The following is a 24,994-nucleotide window of genomic DNA, read 5'->3' as shown; positions in this document are numbered from 1 at the left end:
TTAAACCATAAAAGGTGTCGATGAATTAATAGCTTTCTGCCTTTTCCCTGCTACCCTCCGAACGTCAAAGCTCAAAAATTCCAGGGCCAGAAACGAAATCTCCCTCGCCTGTTCCAAGAAGTCCTTCCCGCCTCCTCAGAATCCGGCCCTTCCCTGCCCGGCAATTGCCAACCCAGCCATCGATTGCTCGTCGCTCGTCGCAGCCAGTCCACTGGGCTGAGGCCCCGCCCCTGCTCACCGCCCCGGATGAGAGACCTGCCTTTCCTACTTGTCATCGGTGCTTCGGCGCTCGGCTGGAGGCTGCTGCTTGTGAGCCCCCCCCCCCCCTTCCCGCGTTCAGTTGGGGCGGGATTCGGCCCTTCGGACGTTATCGTCGAGGCCGCTGTCTGTAGGCTGAGGTGAGCCCCGACCTCTCTCGACGGCGCGGTGGGGCTGCCCGTGCCCGCCCCCTCTTCCTCCCCCCGTCAGTGGCCGCCGGGGGGGGGGGCCGCCTGTAGCCCCTATCTGTGAGCCTCGCTTGCCACGAACAGCCTTTGTTGGCGAGTTTGCCTTGCCAAGGGAAGGGGGGGGCTGCGTGGAATGCCTCCCCCATCTTGACGGTGGAGGCGCCTCTTGGGAAGGAGGCCGGACCAGCCGCGGCTGGCATCCCCCGCCCCCGAATGTGTACTCACAAGGACTATGGGTGGCTGCTTAACCTCCCGTCTGGTGCCTCCTTTCTGTCTCCATATAGCTGGGTTGGGAAATAGTTTGGGGTGCGGTGCATAGTTCAGTGCATCCGCTTTGCACGTAGGCGGTCCCAGGTTCAGTCCTTGACATTTGTCGTTTAGATAAATGATGCGCAGGTGATGCAAAAGACCTGTTCCTGAAACCCTAGAGAGATGTTGTCTATTAGAGTAGGCTATACTGGCCTTGCTGTATTAATGGCTCAGCTCAGTCTGCTGCAGATTCTACCCCAAGGATGCCTCCCCCTCTCTGCTTCTTTTGTAAAGTTTAGTGCTTTTAACAGCTGTGTACCATGCAATATAATAATAGATCATTTGTATATTGCTGTTCTGGACAGATTAGTACCCACTCAGAGTGGAGAACAAAGTCAGCTGGGGCCGAGAGGAGTGGCTTACCCAACACCAGCTTCTGAGCTCATGGCAGTAGTGGGATTTAAACCATCAGAGTGGTGATTCATAACCCAACCACTATGCTACACCAGAGATATAGAAGTTTGTATTGCAGTTCAAACACATTGGCAACAGCATCTGTTACATTTCTGCCAGTTGCTAACAGGCCAGGAGTCCTGCTTGAAATGCCCACTATTTTGTTGCTGCCTTAGTGAGTTTTTATATGACATGATGGACTTTGCTGCTGCTTTCCTATTTCATGCACAGATGTCAGGCCTGCCCTGCATCCGCATCCTGCCCCTTTCCTCTGGAGTTTTGTATCTGAGGAAGACAGAGGAAGGGGCAGCAACTAAAGAAAGAGGATTGAGGGAAGGACAGAATCCTCCTTGTAGTAAGCATTATAGTGTGCTTGTGTGTGTTGGGGAACTATGTGATTGATGTAGAAAGAAAGTGGCAAAAAACATCTTTCTACATTAATTCCTGTGGATTGTGTATGATATTCCATTTCTGCAGAACGCTGAATTAACGAGGACAGGAAAAGTTCATTGAAGAGTGATAGCGGCCACCTTCTATGATATTGTTTAGTGTTGTCTCTCTTCTTTGCTCTTGTCTCTCAAAGTCCATCATGTCTCTCTTCTTTGCTCTTGTCTTGTTTTGGTCCTTCGTGCTCTTTGCTTTTGTATCCCCCTGTGGGGATGCAAATCAGTTTGCATTGTTCTCCTCAATTTTTTCTTCACAACAACCCTGTGAAGTAGTTTAGGCTAATTGTGAGTGACTGAGTTTCCCAGCAAGCTTCCATAACAGATTAGAGGTTCAAACCTGGTTCTCTCAGATCCTAGTCCAAAACTCTAGCTATTACAGCAAACTAGCTTTCATTTAAAATGCTTGTATTTTGTTTTCTGCAATGTCAAATTCAATTATTAATAACACTGTAAAACCTAATTAAAATAATAAAAGCCCCAAATAATATTAAAATCAGTAACAGCAGCAGTAGCAATACCTCCTCTCTAAGAGTTCAGTCATCTACCAAAAGGAAAAAACAGTCTTTTGTTTGTGCCTAAAAGCCAGTAAGGATGAGCATTCCATAAATGGGGTGTCATTTATTTTTGGAAATCATATAGCAGAATGTGTGCCAGTTTAGGACCTCAGGTTATGAGGAGCCTATAAATACAAACTACAGTTTAAGACCTCAGGTTATGAGGAGCCTATAAATACAAACTACAGTTTAGGACCTAAGGTTATGAGGAGCCTATAAATACAAACTACAGTTTAGGACCTAAGGTTATGAGGAGCCTGTAAATACAAACTAAATTATTAAAACATTTTGTTAATGTTATAGAACCTCTTAAATTTGACATAGCTTAGAGCCTCATCTTGTCTTAATCTGACCCTGGTGCCAGTAGCTACTGTCACGGGTCTTCAGCAAACTATAACTCTTGAACTCTGAACTTTGTAGCCACCTGCAGATTAGCAAACTTTTGTTACATACTATATTATTAAAAGAGTATGTAGCATGTCACAAAAAGGAATAATTGGAAAAATAAGGGATAAAAAACATGAGCAGACTACCCCTTTGTGAACTTGTGAAATATCACCAAAAATTTGTTGAGCGATCTAAAGAAAAGTGTTTATACAAGGTTGGTGGGGACAACCTTAGTTTACAAAGTAGGAATACGTTTATAGGTAACAGTAGAGAATGTTTGTGTTGGGATTCTGTTGTGGTGAGCAGTTGCTTATTTGCTTGATCCCTGCTGGTTTCCCTGCCCTTTCCCCCAGTCTGGCTGACTTGTTTGTCTAGCTATAGCCTTGTCAATGGCCTAGTTGGAATCGTTCTAAAGTGCTGGATGTTTAGCTATGGAAGATGGAATGCTGTGCTCCTCTCAGGCATCTTTTAATTTATAGATGTGGTTCTTTATTAATTAACTCCATAATTGGGCTTGTCCTTCTCTTTTTATCTAAGGATAGTAACATTCTAGCAACATGTTTTACTTTGATTAACAACAGAGCCCTATGCAGAGTTACTTTATTTATTTTAATGTATTTAGACAAGAGTAACTGCACAAATTTGCACTGTTAAACTTCGCTCCTAGGAACCCTTTTGTAGTAATAAATCTTGTTCAATGCAGTGGGACTTACTTCTGAGTAGACTTGCTTATAATTGGCCCCTTAGAGTTCTAGGGTGATTTACGCTTGTTCTAGAGGATTTTAAGAAGGTTTCTAAATTAGGTAAGTATTAAGTCGAGGTCTTACTCTTTCTGGATTTAAGGTATAAGCTAAAGACTAGAGGTGGGCATGAACCAGGAAAAAAAACAAACCATGCGGTTCATGATTCATCCCATTTCACGAACCACGAGCTTTCATGAACTTGCCCCAGTTCATGAACTTGCCCCGTGCAAAGTGGCATGGAAAAGGGCATTTCACCCCTGCTGGCTTAGTTCAGCAGTTTGGTGGGGAGATCCCCAACAAGCAGCTGATCCGGAGGGTGAAATGCCCCTTTCCCTGCCGCTTAGCAGCAACACGGAAAGGGTATTGGGGTTTAACACGAACCAAATGAACCGGCAGATCAGTTCGTGGAAGTTTGTGGAAATCAGGCTTCCATGAACCACTGGTTCACAAAGCACCATGAACCACTGGTTCACAAAGCACGAACCGGCCCAGTTGGTGACGAACTTTAGTTCATCTTGCAGTTCATGCCCATCTCTAAGACTGTTCTATCACCTCATATCTTTGATAGATGGTTGAAGTTAATCAGTTTTTTGCAGTATTGTTAATAACATTATGCTACCTTGAATATGGCAAGATGTGTTTCATTTACTTATTTACTTCATTTTTACTTTGCCTTTCTCCCCAATGGGAGCCAACATCATTTTTCTCTCTTGCATTTTATTCTCACAACAGCCCTGTGAGGTAGATTAAACTAAGCATGCGTTTCTGTGGCAGAATAGGGATTTGCACCTGGGTGTCCCAGGTCCTAGTTGTAGACTTTAAACACTATACCAAACTAGTTTTTTAACAAGATAATATATGTATAAGCAAAATGAAGGACCAAAACGTACTACAGTCACACAAGGCAGGAGCAAATAAGAGAGATATACTAAAAGATATCATAGAAAGGTTCTCAATGCACAGCTTTTCCACAATGCACAGCTTGGGTTCTTTGGCCCACTGAGGAGGAAAAGTTTAAAGAGTTATAAAAAGATCAGAAAAGTTAGTGCATTAATTCATTCAAAAATGTATTCTGGATCTGTTTCAGGGCAATGCTTTGCACAAAGTACAATAATAAATGCCATTTTCTCTCTGTGAGACCTTTAGTCATGTTGAATGGCATATCATTGCTCCACCACTGCTGAGACTTGGAGTTTATCTCATTTTTGAATTCTGGGACCACTATGGCAGCAAGCTACATACCTCCATTTGATGACCCTGGGGAGGTGAGAGAGGGCTTTCTGTGTCCGCTGTGTCTGAAGGATTTGCAGTCGTTTTATCAGCTTCGGTCTCATTACGAAGAAGAACATTCAAGTGAAGACAAAGATGTCAAAGGACAACTCAGAAGTAAGAAAGACCACAACTTCTGTGACTTAAGTATTGTATTGCTCTAAAAGTTTGATGTGTTAACAAATGAATAATTAGTAAGATTATATCTTTTACTGAACTTGTTTCTCTTTATGTCTGTAGATATATGCAAACATTTGAGTTACACAAAACTTCAGGTAGAATGGGAAGGCAGATAATTATCAGTTGAATAGAGAGGATGGTTGGTAACAGATGATAGCTAATGACTTCTGGGCACAAATCTCTTCAGTTAAATAAACTAAATACACCTATGAACATAGGGCTGAAGATTTTTGAAATGTGCCCCACATAAACTTCAGAGAAATCTTCCTTTGCTGAAATAATTTGACTGAAGTGAATTATGGCATTTAAGAAATGTAGCTTTTATAAACCATAAAATTAACTATGCAATATGACTTTAGATGGCCATTGTTAATCCTTGCTTATTCTAATTAGGTACCGTTCTCCAAAAAATTGGGTAGAAGTACTGATTGATATAGAATATTTTATAGTGCAGGTTGTGCCATTGATTCTGAAAACAGAATGGTGAAGATAATTTATTTTATTGGGCTTACTTTTATTGGTATAGGTTTTTTGTTGATAAAGGAGTATGCAAACTTTAGATTTTAATGGAACTTATAGTTTTTAAAAAGGAACAGTTTTAGTACACAGCAAATTAAATTTGTAATGTAAATTCTGAATACATAGCAGTTTACAAGTGCATTGATTGAGACATTTGAATTTTACATTATTTATAGCTGTTGAAGAGTTCTGTGCAACTTAGAAGCTTGAATTCTCCTACCTCCTAGAGAACCATACTACTAAAAATTTAACAGTGGGTCACACAAAAACGTCTTGTGTTTATTCTCTCTCATGGTCCTTCCCTTGCATCTTTTCCTGTGTTCTTTCTTCCAAAACTTGTCTAAACCCAGATTCTGATCGGCCTGTGAAGTGTTCTGTGTTTGGCCATGGCTGTGCCGGGGATACGAGGGGCTCAGGCCAAACCAAAAGTTGGCTTGAGATGGTTAGTGATGGGAAATGTGCTGGGCCTGGTCTGTTAGAGTGACTGTGTGGATTATTTCATTAAAAGATTTCTCTGAGTTTCAAATAATACAGGGTAAAACCTCAAATAATACCTTGCTTAAAAAAACTATAAAATAGGCTTGTAATTTCTTCCATTTTCCGTCTTGCTCATTCAATGTTAAATGCAACTTACATCTTCAGTCTGTTATGCTTTCATAATTGTGCTTTTATGTACGATTTTTGAAAGCCATTACATTTATTCTCTAGTTCTGCTGGCAGAACCACTGCTGGCAGTGGTGCTGAAAATATACTTACCAGTGGCTCAGAGGCAGATATATATATATATATTTCTACTGAATTTATTTTTATTGATGAGACTGTTCATGCTTCAGACTTCTATTGTGAATTGGGAAAATTAGCTAATCACAAAAATGTGTTTGTATTTTAAAGATGGTATGGGCTTGTTGGTAGAAATTGGTTTGGTAAAACATACTGAGTTGAATCCAAAGGTTCCATTCTACTAATTGTAGAACCTTTCTCTGCCACCAATAATGGAAAAGAACTTTTGGATCAAAGCCATTGTCCATTATACGTCTCTGAGCTCTTTAGTATTTAACACTGTTTAACTACATGCTCCTGCTTTCCCAAGTGGGATCTAAAATGCCATGTGTAAAATGTTAATACATACCACTTGTGCTGGATCCAGACATGATAAATCTATTTCTTGCTTAGAGGTTTTACTGCATCTTGGTGATTTTGACACACACTGTTTGCTTTCAAAGAGTCATTGTTAGGAGCTCTCCCACAGGATAAAATATGGCACAGAAACAACTGTTAGTGGCCACAGAAATTAAAACATTGAATATACAGATTGGTAACAAGGCCTCAAGAATAGTTTAGGCTATGAAAATACAAAAAAAGTTGGTTAGTAGCTACTTGTGAAGCACTTCAAAATAGCCAAGCATCCACAGTGATTTGCAAAAAGCAAGTAGTTACGTTGAGGTTTTAATTTCCTTCACTTGTAACAAGTTGTTTCCCAGCTCTCTTAAGGCTGTTAAATGCGTCACTGCTCTACCTTTAAAGTGCTCTTGTCTTCTGCTTTGTCCAGTGTTCTGTTTCACAAATTGCTTTCCAAATTAAGCCTTTGTCTCAGGGAACAAACTATTCCTGTGAGCTGCCAATAATTGGATTGATTGGTTAACTGGCACATTTATATTCCCACCAGGTTGGGCCAAGTAGGAGTATTTTATCAGGCTTCTGTTCTTATGTGAAGTATTTACATAGCTCTATTCATCTTCAGGGCTTTTTGCAAATGGCTGATGGCTTGCAGCATTCCTAAGAATAGGTAGAAAAGCAGCCCCACAGGATTCTGCAGGTGTGGACGGAGCATGGTCAGGGTCTCAAGAGACAGATAGCATAATGAGGTTTGAGAAATGAGACATCTTTTACAATGTAATTAGCAATGCTATCAGAAACTGAGTTACATCTTTCTAAGTGCATTGACTTGCCTACCATTTGACCATCTTTCAGATCTAGTCCAAAAAGCTAAAAAAGCAAAGAATAAACTTTTGAAAAGAGAAGATGACCGAAATGATGGGCTTCCTCAGGAGCGATATGAATCTTACAGCTATGGAGGAGTAGATCCATATATGTGGGAGCCCCAGGAATTAGGTAAATAATCAAGAATAATAGACATAACAGGAAACTTTCACATGAAAGCTCCCTGAGTTCAATAGGGTCTGTATAATAATGTAAAATAAGCAGGTATCAAAGGACAATTAAATGTATGAAATTAGTTAAATTTTAGGGCAACAATCCAGTGCAGATGTATAGATAATTAAGTTCTATTAGACTTTTGCTTGCTTAGCTTCGTTATTAAGCATATTTGCTTAGCTTTGTGCTATAACTTTGTGGCCACAGCTTATATTGCATTTATATTGTATCATTCTTTGTTTTTTAAATGCAGTGTGTGTTATGTAGATTTGCTCACCATATGGCATTCTCTAGCAAATTTAAAATAGTATGTGTGAACCATTTGAAGCATGGAATCTGCCAGGCAAACAGTGCAATCGTAAGTAGAGCTACTCCAGTATAAGCCGATTGATTTCAATGGGCTTAGACTGGAGTAATTCTCTTTAAGATTGCACTGCCATGGCCATAGTAGAACAGGCTTGTTGTATTAGTTCAGTACTGTGACATCACTGAGGCACACCATGTTGGCTAGAGTTGCCCAGTGTGGGAGGGTTGGTGTGTGCAGTAGAACTTCTAATTCAGAAAACCACAGTCTGTACTATCCACTATGATATTCCTGATGATTGGGAGAACTTCAGTAGTAGTCTTCAACATAGCAGAAGAGTGCACAGGAAAATGTGTGCCTCCAGAGAGGACCTTTTGAATCATGGCTTTATATCTGAGGAACAGTATTGTATTGCACTGTAAACACTTGCTGTTTCATCTCTGGTCAGTCCCTGAAATACGGTGCAGTTGGAATGTGTTGCTTTATGCCTTTCTCAGGTTAATATACAATGGTAGCCTCATGCCTGTTTAAGTGTTTGGTTTTGGAAATCCTTTCTGAATTGTGTGTGTGTGTTGTACAAGGGAGGCTAAACAGGTTTTTATAGCTTGCAGTTGACTGGATTTTTAATATTGTTTATTTTAATTTGTTTAAAATATTTCTAAATGTACCTTTCTCCCAGGTACACCAGGTGTGCTTTGTTTCCAATCTAATTAAGCTCATACAAGTTACGTTTTTATAGCACTTGGGACCGTCTAACTTACTAAAGTAGCTTTGATAAAGTGAGAGATTTGAGGGAGCTTGCAGTAGCCAGTAACTTTTGCTGCTGCTGTTTTCCATAATGTCATTTTTATTGGTGGAAGCAAGTATGCTGTGTAGCAATAAAGACTACATCAAGGTATAGTTAACATACATGCTTGCAACAACACTAAAAAATCTAAGATGCTATTGTTTAATGCTGGATTTAACTCCTCAGCAGCAATGGAGAGTTAAGAGAGACAAGAACAGAGGAAAATGACTATTAAATGAGGATGTAAAGTTGAGTGAACCTGGAAAGCTTCTTGACTGGTTACATTTTTCACCAGGTGCTGTGAGGAGCCATCTTTCTGACTTCAAGAGGCACAGAGCAGCCAGAATTGATCACTATGTTGTGGAAGTCAATAAATTAATAATCAGATTAGAGAAGGTAAATTGGATGTTATGTTCTCCTGTAAAATGTTTAGAAATAATTTTTGGACCATTCATACTGCTTTTGATTTGTATTGCTACACTATCAGTGCAGTCGTATGCTTCATCTTGCCGCCATCATACACCTTCAGATCTTTGGCCTTGCTTGTTCTCTCCCGAAGGACCTTAGCGAATGAGCTATGATGGCAGCTGAGCCCAGTGAGGTGTGGTGAGGACATGACAAGGAGAGCATGCTCCCTCATTTCCCTGACAATCCCTACAGTATCCTCCAATGGCAGGGCAGCTGTTATTGACAGCTCTGTGGGTGGTAGGCGAAGGCACGTGATTGCGGCTCCCATACAGAGGCATCTGTCTCAAGAAGAGCCCTCATTTGTTGGGGAGGGTGTGTGCACCCAACGCGCACACAGGGTGGCCACCCACCCCCCATTTCTTGCAAGGGCTAGGCAGGCTGCCAAGGCACCACTCCCTCACAAACACCACCCCCCTGGCGCCACTCCCCTCCTCTGTAGAAAGTGGGCACGTAGGGTACACAATTGTACTCCCTGTGCCCCAACAAAGGCACCTGGTTTGAGAAGAGCCCTCCCCAGCTCGGTGGGGGGCAAACCTAAGTGGCAGATAGGACAACCACCCTGTTGCTCACAAGGGTCAAGCTAGCAGTGAGAGCAACTTGGACACCTTCCCCCATCCCCTATCACCACTCTGAGACTTGCTCCCCTCTCCTGGAAAAGTGACAACAGAAAGGCAGTGGGATGAAGAAATCTGGAAAACTGGGCTAAAACAAATAAAATGAACTTCAACATATAAATGCAAAGTTCTGCATTTAGGAAGGGGAAATCAAATGCATAATTATAGGATGGGGGATACTTGTCTTGGTGGTAGTATGTGTGAAAAGGATCTAGGGGTCTTAGACTGTACACTGAACATGAGTCAGCAGTGTGATATGGTAGCTAAAAAGGCGAATGTGGTTTTGAGCTGTATCAACAGAAACATAGTGTCCAGATCACGAGAAGTGATGGTATCGCTCTACTCTGCTCTAGTTAGACCTCACCTAGAGTATTGTGTTCAGTTTTGGGCACCACAATTTAAGAAGGATATAGACAAGCTAGAATGTGTCCAGAGGAGGGCAACAAAGACGGTGAGGGGTCTGGAGACCAAGTCCGATGAGAAAAGGTTGAAGGAGCTCGGAATGTTTAGCCTGGAGAGAATACTGAAAGGTGATATGATAACCATCTTTAAGTACTTGAAGGGCTGTCATATAGAGGATGGTGCAGAGTTGTTTTCCGCTGCCCCAGAAGGTCGGACCAGAACCAACGGCTTGAAATTAAATCAAAAGAGCTTTCAGCTAAACATTAGGAAAAACTTCCTGACAGTTAAAGTGGTCCCTCAGTGGAACAGGCTTCCTTGGGAGACGGTGAGCTCTCCTTCTTTAGAAGTTTTTAAGCAGAGGCTAGCTGGCCATCTGACAGCAATGCTGATTCTGTGAACCTGGGCAGATCATGAAGGGGAGGGCAGAATGGGTTACATCAGTGCTTAGTTCTCATGTCCTTACATGCTGATCGCCACCTTGGGGTCAGGTAGCAGTTTTCCACAGGCCAGTTTAGCTAGGGATCCTGGACTTGTTTTGCCATCTTCTGGGCAGGGAGCAGGGGTCACTGGGACAGTTGCAGTAGTAGTTGTTAATTTCCTGCATTGTGCATTGGGTTGGACTAGATGACCCTAGAGATCCCTTCCAACCCTATGATTCTGTCTATGGCTAGGGTCAAACCCACAGCTCTTGACACTCCAGGGGAGACCCAGAGTTTCAGAGCCAGGAGAGGTGGCTGCCAGGAGATATGCCAGGCAGGATGGAAGAAACCTCTATGACTCTGACATCACCAGCAGCAACTTGGGGTCAGACAGAGACTATCTTGCTGATCAGCATGGCTCAGTGGAAAGGCACCAGGATAGCATGCCTGGTGCTTGTGGCATGAACCGCAGTGGGGAGAGGGGACTAAAGCCCCCGCTCTGACACCCCCCCCCTGCAAATAGCAATAGGGAGAGGGGGCTGGGGAGGGGTGTGGAGCTACTGTCATCCACAGGCACGCAAACAGACACAAAAAGTTGTTGTTCAATGCAAACTTTATTGAACTGCCAAAACCTGAAGAGGCTATCTGGACATGGGTTGCTAACTTCCCTCATCTGGGTGGCAACTGCCTGTGCACACAGCAGTCGGAGCTGGGAGAGCCATTCCAGGAGTGAGGTTGAGTCATGGGCTGACTGGGGAACCACTCCTGGAGCCGAGCTGGAAAGGCAGTTGTGAAGGATTACTGGGGGATGAAACAGCCATTCTCCCAGGCCACCCTGACAGTCACAACTTGCCCGAAAGGGAAAAAGAGACATGTGAAGTGAGGGTGAGGGGCTTGGCCTTGCACAAACCACAGCCAGGTCTGCTGCACTTCGCAGGAGTGTCTGTGGCCCAGGTGGTGGCTTCATGGTCGCAGGTGCTGCTGGCAACTTGATGATGAATGGCCCTCTGGTGAGATTGCTTCAGGCTGTTTTACTCCTGCTGTGCCTGCTTGGAGCTCTAATCCTGTGACGGAAACAGTGGAGGAATTGCATGGTCATCATCACAGGAGAGTTATGAGAGCGAGCACCCAGTCACCCCAACCCACAGCCATGCTCTCTCCTCTGCCCGAGGGAGGAGTGCAGTCAAGGGAGTCTGCGTACAGCCCTGCCATGGTCTGCCAGCTCCCCCACCCCGTCCAAGACAGCTCCATTGAGTGCGACTTCCTGGGTGACTGCCTGTTTGGCAGGCATGGGCCATGGTGCTGCAAGGGCAGGGGCTGCCCCCCTGCGGCTGCTACCTAGCCTTGACCACAGAGGTCAGTATTTGGGGGAAGCACCGGCCTATGTGTGAGGGATGCAGGGAGGTGGGTGAGAATGAGTGAGTTGGGGCGGGTAGCTCCCCAGCTTCTCCTTACCTGTCAATGCATCCACACTCCCCAAACCAAGACTCTGGAGATTAGTTACCTGTAAGGGAACTTGAACGGGGGTTGTAGGCATCCTGGACTTAGCTCCTGTGTGTGAATGCAAAGCGCTTGCCCAATTCTCCAAAGTGCCTACTATGTGCTTTCTCCCCGCCACCATGTGTAATCTATCCTGCCTCACTCACTAAGTCCCCACAGCAGAGGGCGCTCAGGCAGAGCTTTGTACCGTGCCCCCACTTATCTGAGTTAATGAGCGCCCCGGTCGGAGGTTATGTAGCGTGAGGGAGTTGTGATTAGCTGCTGGCAAGGGGATTCAGCTGCTGCAGGGGCACAAGTGAATTGGTCACTGCTCTAGTCGGCATCCTGTGCTCCTCTGGGCTGTTTGGGCAGGGCCTAGCGGGGAGGGGGTGGCTTGGGGGGGTGGCTTTTTCCTCAACATAGGCGCCAATGAGATACATCATCCGTTTATATGGCACCACTGTGGGGGGTGTTCCCGAGCCCAAAACAGCTTAGGGAGCTAACTCACACCCTGCCCCCCCATCAAGCCCACTTGCCTGCTGGCTCAAGAATGTATGCTGCAGTGCCTGGGTGCTGCACCATCATAAGTGGGTTTTACGATGGCGTACTCTCCAGATATGCCATCGTGCCTCCCAGTTGGTTCACAGAGCACTCCCCCCCCCCATCACACTGTATATGTCAGATTATTTAACAGCAGAGCTGGAGACAGAGTATCCAATGTAAAAACTTTCTTGTCAAGGAAAAAAAGGAGGAGGGACGAGGGAGTGCTTCTGAACATAAGTGAAGTTGTGAAGTTCTCTTCCCTATGGAATCTGGAGATAAAAAGAAGAGAAGAATTATGTTGGTCCCAAGATCTCTAAAGATCTGTTGAAAATTTAGTGGCATTTCCTATTGTCTACATCATCAGTTAACATCTCCTGCGCCAAAGGGTGCACATTCAAAACTGAGTAGAATGTATGATTGTGAAGGACTGCTCTGTGCTTTCTCTTGCAAGTTTTATTCCTTTTTAAGGACATACCCTTCAGTTTTGAGTTTTTAGAATAATTTTATCTTACTTTTGCCCTCCTTTCTATATATATGTTTTCCCTACTTAAAGAATTCTCTATGCTATCTGCTTAAGTTTTCCTTCCTTTTTTCACTGTATTTTCTTACGGATATTGCTGTGGCAGCCCTTAACATGTTTGGCTAGTAATAAGATAACTGAGTAGTGTACAAGAGTGATTTTATAAAGTCCAAGACATTCTAAAAATAAAATAGGAAGGCAGAGATTTGTTCTCTTTAATGAGCAGGTTATCTGTTGTGCTGTACAGTTGCAATTTTGTCTCAGTAGAAAAGTGTACTTGGCTTAACTCTTCTGTGGTCCTTCTCCTTTGTCAGCTTACTTCCTTTGACAGAACCAATACTGATTCTGCAAAGATAAGAGGTAAGTGCATGCATTCTTGACATTTGCTAATAGTTTCCAACTTGGTTTTCATTGGTTATATTTGATTGACTTTCTCATCCTATTACAGCAATAGAGAAGTCTGTTGTGCCTTGGGTTAATGATCAAGATGTGCCATTTTGTCCAGATTGTGGTAGTAAGTTCACCATTAGGAATCGACGTCACCATTGCCGCCTTTGTGGGTCTATCATGTGCAAGAAGTGCATGGAACTTGTCAGCCTTCCCTTTGCAAGTGAGTGCCGCGGTCTGGTATATATAATATGGATTCATTTTCTTAAATTTTTTTCAATTCTGGTTCAATCTACCACAAATATATTTGTAATCCTGTCATTATCACTGCTGTAGTATTTATCTTCATAGCAAATTTGAGATGTCACATATACTAACTCCTGCCTCCCAGTATCCAAGAAATTTGGACATAAAGGGTGTCATTTGCGTGTTAAAAATATTTTCTTCTCTTATTCTCTAAGTCTGTAAGTTACTTATATAGATGGCACATTGTTTTTACAACATTCTGCTATTATAATTCCTTATAATTTTATTTTTCATAAAATTGATTTGTCCCATCAGCCTGAAGATTGACACAGAAAATCTGCCTGGACAGATGTGTAATCTGGCCAGATTTTACAAAAATCTGTAATAAAATCTTTAAACATTTGCTTTGCTCTTAAAGATGCGGAAAGCTCACAAATTATTTTTGTGCATCTAGAACAGATCTTCAGTTTCTCCTTTTGCTAGTTTCCATTCTGTCAAAAATGCTGTTATCAGTTTGGTAAAAATCTATTATACTTTCATAAAGTTCTATGCTTTAAAAGTTCCCATTTGAACTATCAATTCAAATAAGGGCAAGTGATGTGTGCTTGTATGGTCAGGAAGTGAGGCTTCTCTATAGACTGTTTCCCAAAAAGAAGAATGATTGATGGCTGATCGCTCAGCCAGAGAAGAAGTAGGCTGCCTGTTGCAATATAGAGCCCAGTTAGCTGGATGAGGGGATCCCTTGAGAAACAGTCCAAGAGAGGTGCACGAGGAATAAAGTATCTAGTGCTTCATTCTAAGGAATAAATGTGAGGCTCTGTAAATAGGGTAATCATCTGCTGAAAATTTAAATTGAGAATTAATTAATAATCTATTAAAATCAGGCTGGTATCTTAGAGACTTTACTCAGTGATAACAGAACATCATTCCAGACTAGCCATTTCATGGGCACAAGGGTGTCTGTTCACAGCATGTGATTTTCCTGCCCCCTCCTTTCTGCAATAGCCTGAAATGCCCCCCCCTCAAAATCCAGTTTTTTTAGGAAAGGGGATGCCCAAAACAAGTTCTGGGGGGTATTTTGGGCTGCCACAGGAGTGGGGGGAGGTAGGAAGATCTCACTCATGTGCAGAAATCCTTGCACCCCTGGAAACATTAACCTGGATTCAACACATGAGATGGGAATAATTTGGTGGTTGGAATATGGCTATCCTTGGAACAAATCCTGTCTAGAGATTAGTCATCTCTGCATTGCTGTGCAGTATTATTGCACTATGCCGCCGTTCAGCACTCAAGTAGCCTAGTGATTCTGCATACTCATGTTCCTTTTAAAAATTATTTTAACATGAGAGAGAAAGATACTGATTTAATTTTTCCTAAAAGCCTTAAAAATTAGGCTTTACTGTTCCCATTTTAAGTGTAACACGAATTGAACTGGGTCTTTAGACTTAGGTTCAGGTCCATTGTTTTTATTAACTGGATGCTGCCTACTGTTCATTATGAGATATTGGTGTGTTCTTCCAGGTAAACTCACCACTGCCAGCAAAGAGGTCTTGGCCTCTCATACCAGCCCAAACTGCTCACCCAACAGTGTCCATGGCTCTCGCCGTGGCAGCATTAGTAGCGTGAGCAGTGTGAGCTCTGTCCTGGATGAGAAGGATGATGATCGAATCCGGTGCTGTAGGCACTGCAAAGACACCCTGCTCAAAAGGGAGCAGCAGATTGATGAGAAGGAGTACACACCCGACATTCTGAAATTATATGAGGTAAAATGTCATTTGTTAACTGGAGGAGGGAGCGAGTGGAAGTGAATTGGAACTTGGGATAAGTTGCATAGTTTTTTTAACTACTATTTAAGTAGCACTTAATGCTGTGTTTGGGGTTTAAGATAACAGTAAAATCAGCCTTGCTTGAGTTTTACAAAAGTCTACAAAGAAGACACTGAAGAGACAACCAGTGGGACGAGAAAAGAAATTTAGTTTTGAAGTTGATATTCTTTTAAGGTAGTATTTTTCTGATGGAATTTGAAGTTGGTTTGGTTGGTTGAAAACAGAATACCGAGAATGTAGATCTGAAACTTCATTTTGCTTGGTCCTGGGTTCATGTATGGTCAAGGCTGTTTGATGAAGAAATTCATAATCAAATGATGGTCCAAGCAAGCTCAAAAAACGGAGGAAGGCATTCAAGCTGCTTGCCAGTTCATAGTAAACCTTAATTTTGCAGCTCTCTCTCTCTCAAAAAAAGCCAATTATTGATATGCATCCAGTAAGTCCTGATTACCTGTGTTAAACAGGTCTTCTGGTTAGTCAATCTAGCAGCTGTTACAAAGTCTTAACGTATATGACAGGAAAAATAGAAGCCTGACTAAATATTTCTGTATGTCCTTTGGACGCTCTGTAAAATTTTTATCTAATCCAATCTTTTGATTTTATTGATGAAACAAGAAACTCCGACTTTACATGGAAAAAGTTGATCAGAAGGCCCCGGAATATATAAAGATGGCGGAATCATTAAAGTAAGCCTCTTATTTATTTTATTTATTTCATTTATACCCCACTTCCATCCAAGTGGAGATCCAAAATGGCTCACATCAGTGTTTGCTCTTCCATTTTGTCCTTGCAACAAACCTGTGAGATAGGGTAGGTTACGTGTGTGTGAGCTTTCATGGCAGATTGGGAAGGAGAAAGATGTTTACAGAAATTTGCTAAAGCCAGATACTGCATATTAATTTTGTTGCCATGGTCTTCTTTGCACACTTGGACCTAGTATTATATTACAGAAAATTCTAGTGATCAGTAATTTTGTATGATATGGACAGACACCATATCTCTCAGTTTAATGGCTTGTTTACCCAAGACACCACACCAAATGTTATGGTAATACAGCTTTATGCAGTCTTGATTATATCGAGACATGGGTATAATCTGTGGGCTTGGATCCAGCAGAGTGTTTCGAATGAGAGGATTTTTGCCTTGCATTTTTGCCTTCCTACCTCCCATGGCCTGCTGTAGCCCAAAATGCCCTCTGACGTGCTGCATCTGGAAAAGAGCCCCCTGCTCTCCCCTAGTAGCATGAAGGCATAATGGGTTTATACCAAATACTCGCCTTGATCCAAGCCTAAGAGTTTCTAAGGTAGTAAATGTAAAAAAAGATGCTTAAGAATTCTTCTGGCATCCTAATAATAAAATGAAGCTGTGATCTTATATTTCTTTGTTTGATGGGGGGTTTTGGCTGGTATATTTTTCTTTGCAAATATTGTAACATTATGAGATGTTTGGAAAAGGATAGTGATATAAATATCTGTTATTAAAGAATGTATTCATAGGCGTTGAAATGTCTGCAAACAGGAGGGTGACAGTGTGTTGTGGTCTACAAAGCATTTTTGTGATCTGGGAAGTCCTACCATAAGAGTGAAGCAGCTTCTCAGGTAAAAGATTAGGACAGGTGGGGTGAACTTTAGACAATTCAGCACAAACTGAACTCTGTTTTCAAGGTTTTGTTCATGTATGTGAGTCTTAGAGAAGTTACACAAATATTTGCCACCTGATAATTCTTTCTTTTTATCTCTACCTGCATAAGCAGTAGACTAGTTCTGCTTCAGATAGTGGGATGGCTAAGGTTAGCCCATGTATGAGGAGTGTTTATATAGAATATAAGCTTTTTTAAGTATACTTTTTTTGTTGCCTGGCCTGCCACGTTGATGTGGAATGGCTGGTTTCTGCAATGGAAAACTTAGTGAAACAGGTTTTCAGGGAGCATTTGTATAGGGAAAAGTAGCATCTCTTGAGTAATGATCAGCACAACTCTGCTGATGGATGATTTCACCTCCTTTCTCATTGCAGTGCCTCAATCCGTGTGGCTGGTAGTCCATGCGGGCCTTGCAACCCTGGGAATCAACTTCCTGGAGGTTGGAGGGGAATGCCGCAAAAATCCACATCTGCCTTCTACTGATGACTCCACTGGATTCACCCCCAGTGTTCTTTTTGTGCCAGTGCCTGTACAGGGATGATTGTATATTTGTAGAGCTTTACTGATCTCTTTGTACTTGAATGGTGCTGCTTCCCAGTGGGCAATTGGTTGCTGCCGTACTCTACATGTTATTGAAATGAGTACACCCACAAATCTGTAATATTCATTATTGCAGGCATCTTCCTGTCCTGTCTGAATATTGATACATGGGCTGAAACTGAAAACTGAGTACAGTTGTTTGATAAGCAAGATTCAAATTTGCACTACCATGTTTTTAGTTTAAAGGTGTGCTACTTCCATACATTTCTTCTATTGAGTGACTTCTGTAGATTTGTGACTTGCTAAGATTGCATAGTGTGTCATACAAAAATAACTCTGCTAAATCAATGAGAGTGCTGATCTAGAGGACTGTAACAAGCATGTTTTCTTCCAGTGCTGGGGAGACAGCCTACAGTCTTGAACATGCTAATGATCTCAGGATGGAGGTGCAAAAAATGTATGAGTTAATAGATGCTTTAAGGTAAGAAAGACAACCTTCAGGGTGGGACTCTGTAAATACTGATGTCCTTAAGGCTCAGTCTAAGCATGCTGAAGCCCATTTATTTTCAGCCAATAAATAGTCATTACGGCCTTTGGGCTGTGTGATCTTAGTTGGGAACTATCTAGTTCAGAGGTTGTATCCAAAGAAGCCAAATTGATTTGATGCTGCTACTGAAGAAAAACAATGCAAATACAAAATTCTAGTGTTGATTTTGTGAGTATGTGTGTGGTTGTACGATCCTGTGATCGGAGAGAAGTAACAAGCTTGGAAATGCTAATAAAATACTGTCATGTGCTTTCCATAAGCCAGCTGCACTCACTGTACTGTCTCTTTTAATCCCACCAAAATTTATTGTTATTTGTAACTAGGAAGACTTATATGTGTTTGAATTTAACATGTATTGTGCTTTGTATATTGGTTATACCTGGTTGTTGCTGGCATTGCTGACATGTTTGTTGTGTTTGATTTAGCAAAAAAATCCTAACTCTGGGGTTGAATGAAGAGTCACAGCCTCATCCCAAAACGTTACAGCTTCAGAGAATGATCAGATATTCAGCAACACTTTTTGTGCAGGCAAGTCATTTTCTGAGGTATGAGCTGCTCTTAGGCATATGTTATGCTGTGTTTAGAAACACAGGATAGATGGTGATGTACTAACATCAGCAAGAAACAGTTTTTCAGGATATTTTAGTGCTTGGCATCCAGACTGAAAGCTTTTAAGAAAAAAACAAAAATGTTTATAATATTGATCTGCCTGATGACTAGGTATTTAAACCAGTCATTTTGCAAAATTGATTGAATATTAGTGTTAGAAACTGTTGTAAGATACGGAACTTGAATTTTCCAAAAGTTAGTGTTGCAAACTGTTTAATATGATATGCTATGGTGCTGTTTCTTTATTATTCTAATTTTAAAACTACTTTCTATGCTTGGATTGGGGGTGTGGTTCCCCTGCCTACACACAACTGGCTCCATTCCTGCCAGAACACAATTTGCTTCCTCACATATCTCAGACTGCAGATGTTAGCAAAAACTTCTAGGAAGTTATTGAGAGAAATCGCATTCACAGAGGCACTTGTATGTCTGACACTCAACTACTTTTGTTTGCATATCTTTAAAGACAAAATGGAATGATGACCTGAACAGAATCATAGCTGACTTAATTGTATACATGAAAAGCGGTGAAGACTACAGATTTTTAAAAGATTAAATACATTTATGGGCAATAGTTTTATCAGTGGAAATCATAAAGGCATAGATCTAGGTAGCAGGATAACTGTCATTATGCATATACTGAATTGACTAGTTTTGTTTCCTTCCTTTGGAATCATATTTCTCACTTTTTGGAAGGAAATATTTGGGTCTAATCCTTTTATGTATAGTTCTCTTTAGTGCAGCTTCTAGTTATGGTTGAACGAGACCCAGGCCCTGTGGGACTTAATACAGTTCTGCCGGGCCTGTAAAACAGAGATGTTTTGCCAGGCCTCTGAGAGTGGCTGAGGAGCTGGCGAACTATCCTGCTGGTCCCTTGCCTGTTTTGTGCCTACCCAGAGTGATATGTATTGATTTTACTGTTTTATGATTTTAACTGTTATTTATTGTATATATTTTAAACTGTGATTCTATAATGTTGTGACCTGTTCTGAGCCCACTTATGGGGAGGGCGGGATATAAACAAACAAACAAACAAAAACAAATAAATAAAAATAATAGTTTGAATTTTTTCCTCAGGAAAAATTGCTTGGTCTGATGTCCCTACCAACCAAAGACCAATATGAAGAATTAAAAGAGAAAAAGAAACGTGAGATGGACAGAAAACTACAGATGGAGAGACAGGTGAATACTCCAGTATAGTCTTTATATCTGCATATTGGTTAAGATCAAAGAACTAGTGATACCTTTTTGAATGACTGGCTTTGCAGATACATTCTTTAGAAGCAAGTAAAATCAGTTGTTTGGAACCAAGTGGAGATCTACAGACAGCAACATTCCCAACCCTCACCCCAACAATTGCGGGCCACTAGTCTCCAACAAGCCTCATGAGAGTCAAAGTGGGGAGCCACAGTGAGATCCACAAAAGCTGTCCTTCCATGAGTGGAACGGGCACTTAGGATCAAGCCAGTGTGGTGATCTTCTTCATAAGGCATTTTCCTCATCATGATACTTCTGTGGCATGGAGCTGTTTCAGAATAGCCTCTTCATGCATTCCTCCGGTAAAACCAGCCATAGGGCAGAAGTCTATATTGCAGCTCCTCTCAATGCCAATGTCTCCTGAAAACTGAGGCATCACTAGTGTGGGCAGAAGCGATCACATAAGATCTTCTCACACAACCTGGGGTTTGACATGTTTACAAAGGTGCATGAGAAGGAGATGCCTGGCAGTACCTCCCACGCTACAAAGCTATCATGAAAGGTGACGCCCCTCCCCCCAGATGCTGCCTTCAGGGGCTCTAGGCAGTCCTAGACGATCTTCTAGGGCGCCAGTGGAGGAGGGGTGCCAGCCTGCTACAGGGACAAGATGAGGGGCAGCTTCTTGCCTTCATGTGGTCTGGTGTGGGGGGAACAAGGAGTGTGGGTGCTGCTGCATCCCATCTTGCCTATCCACCAGAGGATGAGGAAGGTGGGCAGCAGTTTTTTGCCTCCCTGTGGACACAGTGGTGAAGAGGATGGGTGGCAGCTTTTCTTCCCTGTGGCAATCTTCCCACCTCCTCGTGGATCAGCGGCAAACAAGGAGGGCAAGCACTGCCTTCCCATGCATGGGGGAGGCAACCTGGGTGCCCTAGCCTAGGGTGGCCAGACTGCCTTTGGCTGGCCCTGGCTGCTATCATTAATTTTTAAAACGTCAACAAAATTTGTTAGAATATCATTTAAATATTTTTAAAGGTGTTCTGGATATTATTGAAATATGCAAATACTGTGATAGCGTTTTCAAACATTTGTAATATCATCAGTAACTTGGAACAAGAAGAAAAAGACTATTCTTTGGTATCATCAGTTGTTGTATAAAAACAGAACATTCTAGAGCAGTTCCTTGAATATTTTTGCTTGTTTTTGCTAGGCAACATTTGAATCACACAGAAAACTGGAGGAGAGGCACACAGATTTTGTTTCCAGATCCTGGGCAGCATCTAATGGAGAGGTTTCCCAGCCAAAAAGGGTGGAAGTGAAGAAAGCTGAAGGTTGGTTACCCACTGCCAGCATATCCCGCCAGCAGGAATGTGCAGACCCACTTCTTCAACAAATTGATAATATCACATCCTTCATTGAGCAAGCGAAGAAAGCAAATCGTCTAGATGAGGTCCGGATGTTGCAGGAGAACTTGCGACAACTCCAGGATGAGTATGATCAGCAGGAAATGGAGAAAGCCATTGAACTGTCCAAAAGGCAAGCTGAGGTGGAAGAGATGCAGAGGGAACAATTCCAGATCCTTTGTGAAAAAGAATGGGAGCGGGAGCACCAAAAGAAAGTGTCTCAGCACTCAAGGACGCGCTCCCTGGACTTCAGAGAAATGAAGCTCAGTAAGGTAGAGATTGCACCAGATAGTTTAAACCAAATAGCACATGCTTTGGATCTAGATACGACTCAGAGTCAAAGCAATCCAGGCTGCAAAGCATCTTCTCCAAGTGGGAGGGGCCAGCTACCAGCAGATGAGAGTCCAGTCTTCCCTGTCCAACCACCAGGAGCCCAAGAACTCAACAGAGTATCAGAACAAAATAAGAATGCTGCATTAAATCCTTTTGAAGAGGAGGCAGGTATTAGCACTTTAAGAAAACCTGATAACCTGTTTGCTAAAGACTTTTCCCCAGTGCCAAGCTTGCCCACCAAAGCTTTGAACAGGGGTTTAAAGGAATACAATCCATTTGATGAGGAGGAGGACTCTCAGCCAGCAAATGGAGTGGCCATCAGCGCTCCAAACCCTTTTGAAGAGGATGTTGGAAATTCTCTTCAGATGGCTGTCAGTAATCAGGAATCTGGGAATTCATTTAAGTCATCGTCTCCCTCTACAAATCCTTTTGAAGTTGATGATGATGATAATAATGAAGTGTTGAACGAAGACATCATAGAAGAGGAATTACTCCTCCAACAGATAGATAATATCAAAGCTTATATTTTTGATGCCAAACACAGTGGACGGATGGATGAGGTAGAAGTGCTGACTGAGAATTTAAAAGAACTGAAGCGCACATTAGCAAAACAGAAGGAGAAATCCAGCTGCTGAATCAGTGGCTACATCTAGGCACATACTTTGAGTATTCCCAGCCTGTCCCAGAGGCCAGGCAGATAGAATTAAAATGAATAGCAGCTGCAAGAGAGAATTCCAAGGGTTGAATCTAATCTTACGCACTTTGGTGTTGGGCATTTTTACTGTATTAACCAGACATTGCAAACATTGTCCACACTGCTTATAATGCTGTGGTAACCTAAGAACTATTTTACATTTTTAAGATCTATTTTAAATTTCTCACAACCAATTTTTGTCACAGGCAGACTTTGTAAGAGCATGAGTATGCTCCTTAGTATCTCTTTTGTTTCTGATGTAAATGGCAGAGGGCTGATAGGAAAATGGACACTTTCAAACACTTGAAGTGAGGCAGGAGAGCAGCCTGCCAACCCTTTTCTTGGTGGGTGGTTGCTATAGCAGTATTATAGGCTGGACTTCTGAGCCAGTATTTCCATAGGCCAAGAGGACCCAGATTGTCTTGTATATTCTGTGTCAAGCATGTCTGATAGATCTAAAGTAGTGTATTTTTAGCAGATGTGTTCAACTATCACATATGCTAAAAAGTGTTAGAAAGCAGGTTGCTGAGATCCAGTGACCTGTTGAGTTAAAAGGCCAATGATCTGACTGTGCAATACAAAAATAATATAAACGGATTTTAAACTAGGTATGGATAGATGTGGTGTAATAGTATCTTTGTTTTAGGAATCAACCCTTGAGCCCTGTCTTGAAATTATGACCTATTTTTCTTCCACTATCTGATTTTTTCAGGTATCTTGTACATTACAAGCTTAAACTGGTTTTATTATAATAGCTTATTCCAGGAACATATCATGAGGGTGCTGAAAGTTCTTTTCGTAATCATCACCATGTAGAAGGACAGTTCCCAGGATTCCTGAGTGGGAGGTGGTAGAAGAGCCGTAATAGATGAACTGATTTCTACTTGCAGCATGGCCTTGAATTTGGTATTCTTTGGCAGTTACTGGAGTAGGAAGTGTTTAGTGAAATCTACAAAATGGAGATCAGGTAGTGTACAGTTGATCTAGTCATAAATAACAGGATATAAAGTTGTAACTGACCTTTAGTTACCTACAACAAAGCCTGATTCCTCTGAATATTAAAATATAAAGAAAAGCAGGGAATATTTTCAGCTGCTTTGTTCCATTATAAACCTAGAGTGAACAATTGATCATAATGTGCGCCTCAGGAGTGTCCCAGGTTAGGAAGCTTGGGCATGTACAATGGCTTTGCAATTTCCATTCATTTCTTTTTAGGACCTATGTAAGCCCTGCTTTAATAAACGGAGACTGCAAAGCAGTGGTAATGGAGATTGTGCTGCTTGTTTCCCTTTTTGAAAGGGTGTGAGTGCTTCTTTTCTAGATGTTTTTAATTCTTCAAATGTGAACTGGAATATTTGGAAAAAATGAAAATAATTGCAATGGGAAACTGTTGCACAATTTGTCATTTTTCACTTGTGCTGTATGAATTCGGTCATCTCTGATCTTTTAAATGTCATCACTTGAAGAGGAAGCTGGACTTCTGCTTCTGTTGGGGCTTTGGAGTGGGATGAAGCCCAATAATTTTATCAGTTCTGCTGCACGAATCTGTAACTTTTCATTCACATTTGAAAATACCAGTCTAAATACTATATAGAGAAAGGTGGGGCTCCCAAAGAGCAACAGAACACTAATATTTGGTTATTTAATTGTAAAGCTGGTGATTCAAACTTGGGCTCCAAGAATCCCAGAAAAACGTTTCTACATAAGCTGTGTTACTAGTGGGATGGATAACATGCTCAAGAACTAAAGCAGAAGTTTACATACTAATATTTATGTATTACAGCTTCATCTATTTCCAGTGGGGCTTTAGGTTGTTATAAATGAAAAACATAGTGGGGAAACTGGCTCAGTTAACTCACTTTATCCTCCCTAGAGCTGAAGCTGCGGTTTATCAAAAGCAGCTTATTTTAATCAACTTCAGCCATCCTGGGGAGACTGATGTGGTAAACACTGCATTCACTACAATAACTGTAAGAAAAAGTGCTGATGTCTTTAATATTTTTTTTTCCATTGGGAACACATGGAAGCGAGCTTGTCATGTTTGTAACAAACCTAGCAGGACTGAGGCTGAATATCAGCTAATGGGAATACGTCAGGTAAAATGCAGTAACCTAGTTATAGCTGTATACTTCTTTGTAACAGAACTCTACAGCTTTTAAGTGACTATCAGCTAAGGCACAGTGAGTCATGTAAAGCAGAATCTATTTATGGTGAGCTGGGAAGGGCACCACATTTATCTGGCATCCTTTATCTAACCAGCCAAAATAAATATTTCAGTGGCTTCACTTTTTTAAAACATGTAAAGCATTTCTTGTTACTTGCATTCTGCCTTGTTTGTATGTACTTCTTAGCTTAATAGATTAAGACATACTTATGTATTGATGTACTTCTTCCAGCAGCTTTGTTGGTTTGTATCTCCATGACTGCAAGTCAATGTGACAGGTAATTAGCCTTCTCACGAGGATAGCGATAGACCCACCTTTTGACCAGCCTTCTATTTGTACTACTGAACTGACACTATGAAACGGAACAAAATCATGCCATTGTGAGATTTAGCATTAACAACATCTGTTTATACACTTGCATGCACTACTCTAGTTTGCAAGCTTTCCAATAAAATGAAATAAACATGTTATTTTA

General features: G+C 41.8%; 1 protein-coding gene across 3 annotated transcripts; it reads left to right on the top strand.

The window, feature by feature from the left end:
* The first annotated feature begins 321 nt into the window (after positions 1-321).
* On the top strand, positions 322-24,994 carry RBSN (rabenosyn, RAB effector). 3 transcript variants are annotated; one of them, XM_054975938.1, is made up of 12 exons: positions 322-398; positions 4,366-4,664; positions 7,218-7,358; positions 8,787-8,887; positions 13,251-13,296; positions 13,385-13,546; positions 15,091-15,332; positions 16,011-16,081; positions 17,969-18,055; positions 18,547-18,649; positions 19,808-19,912; positions 21,135-24,994. In XM_054975938.1, exons 2-12 carry the CDS (start codon positions 4,502-4,504, stop codon positions 22,293-22,295), a joined length of 2,382 nt encoding a protein of 793 aa, XP_054831913.1. In that variant the 5' UTR covers positions 322-398; positions 4,366-4,501; the 3' UTR covers positions 22,296-24,994. The 3 variants fall into 3 exon arrangements, with proteins under 3 accessions (XP_054831913.1, XP_054831914.1, XP_054831915.1); XM_054975939.1 differs by lacking the exon at positions 322-398 and having other exon boundaries at positions 3,980-4,664; XM_054975940.1 differs by lacking the exon at positions 322-398 and having other exon boundaries at positions 4,637-4,664; positions 5,423-7,358.

The sequence above is a fragment of the Eublepharis macularius genome, chromosome 4 (genome assembly GCF_028583425.1).
Source record: "Eublepharis macularius isolate TG4126 chromosome 4, MPM_Emac_v1.0, whole genome shotgun sequence".
Classification (NCBI taxonomy): Eukaryota; Metazoa; Chordata; class Lepidosauria; order Squamata; family Eublepharidae; genus Eublepharis; species Eublepharis macularius.
This window is presented reverse-complemented; position numbering and strand designations above follow the sequence as displayed.

Excerpts from the sequence above, each read along its gene's own strand:
- RBSN (XM_054975938.1), top strand. The coding sequence starts at position 4,502 with ATGGCAGCAAGCTACATACCTCCATTTGATGACCCTGGGGAGGTGAGA. Across the intron at positions 7,359-8,786 it reads GTGGGAGCCCCAGGAATTAG|GTGCTGTGAGGAGCCATCTT; the intron begins GTAAATAATCAA and ends ATTTTTCACCAG. Across the intron at positions 8,888-13,250 it reads TAATAATCAGATTAGAGAAG|CTTACTTCCTTTGACAGAAC; the intron begins GTAAATTGGATG and ends CTCCTTTGTCAG.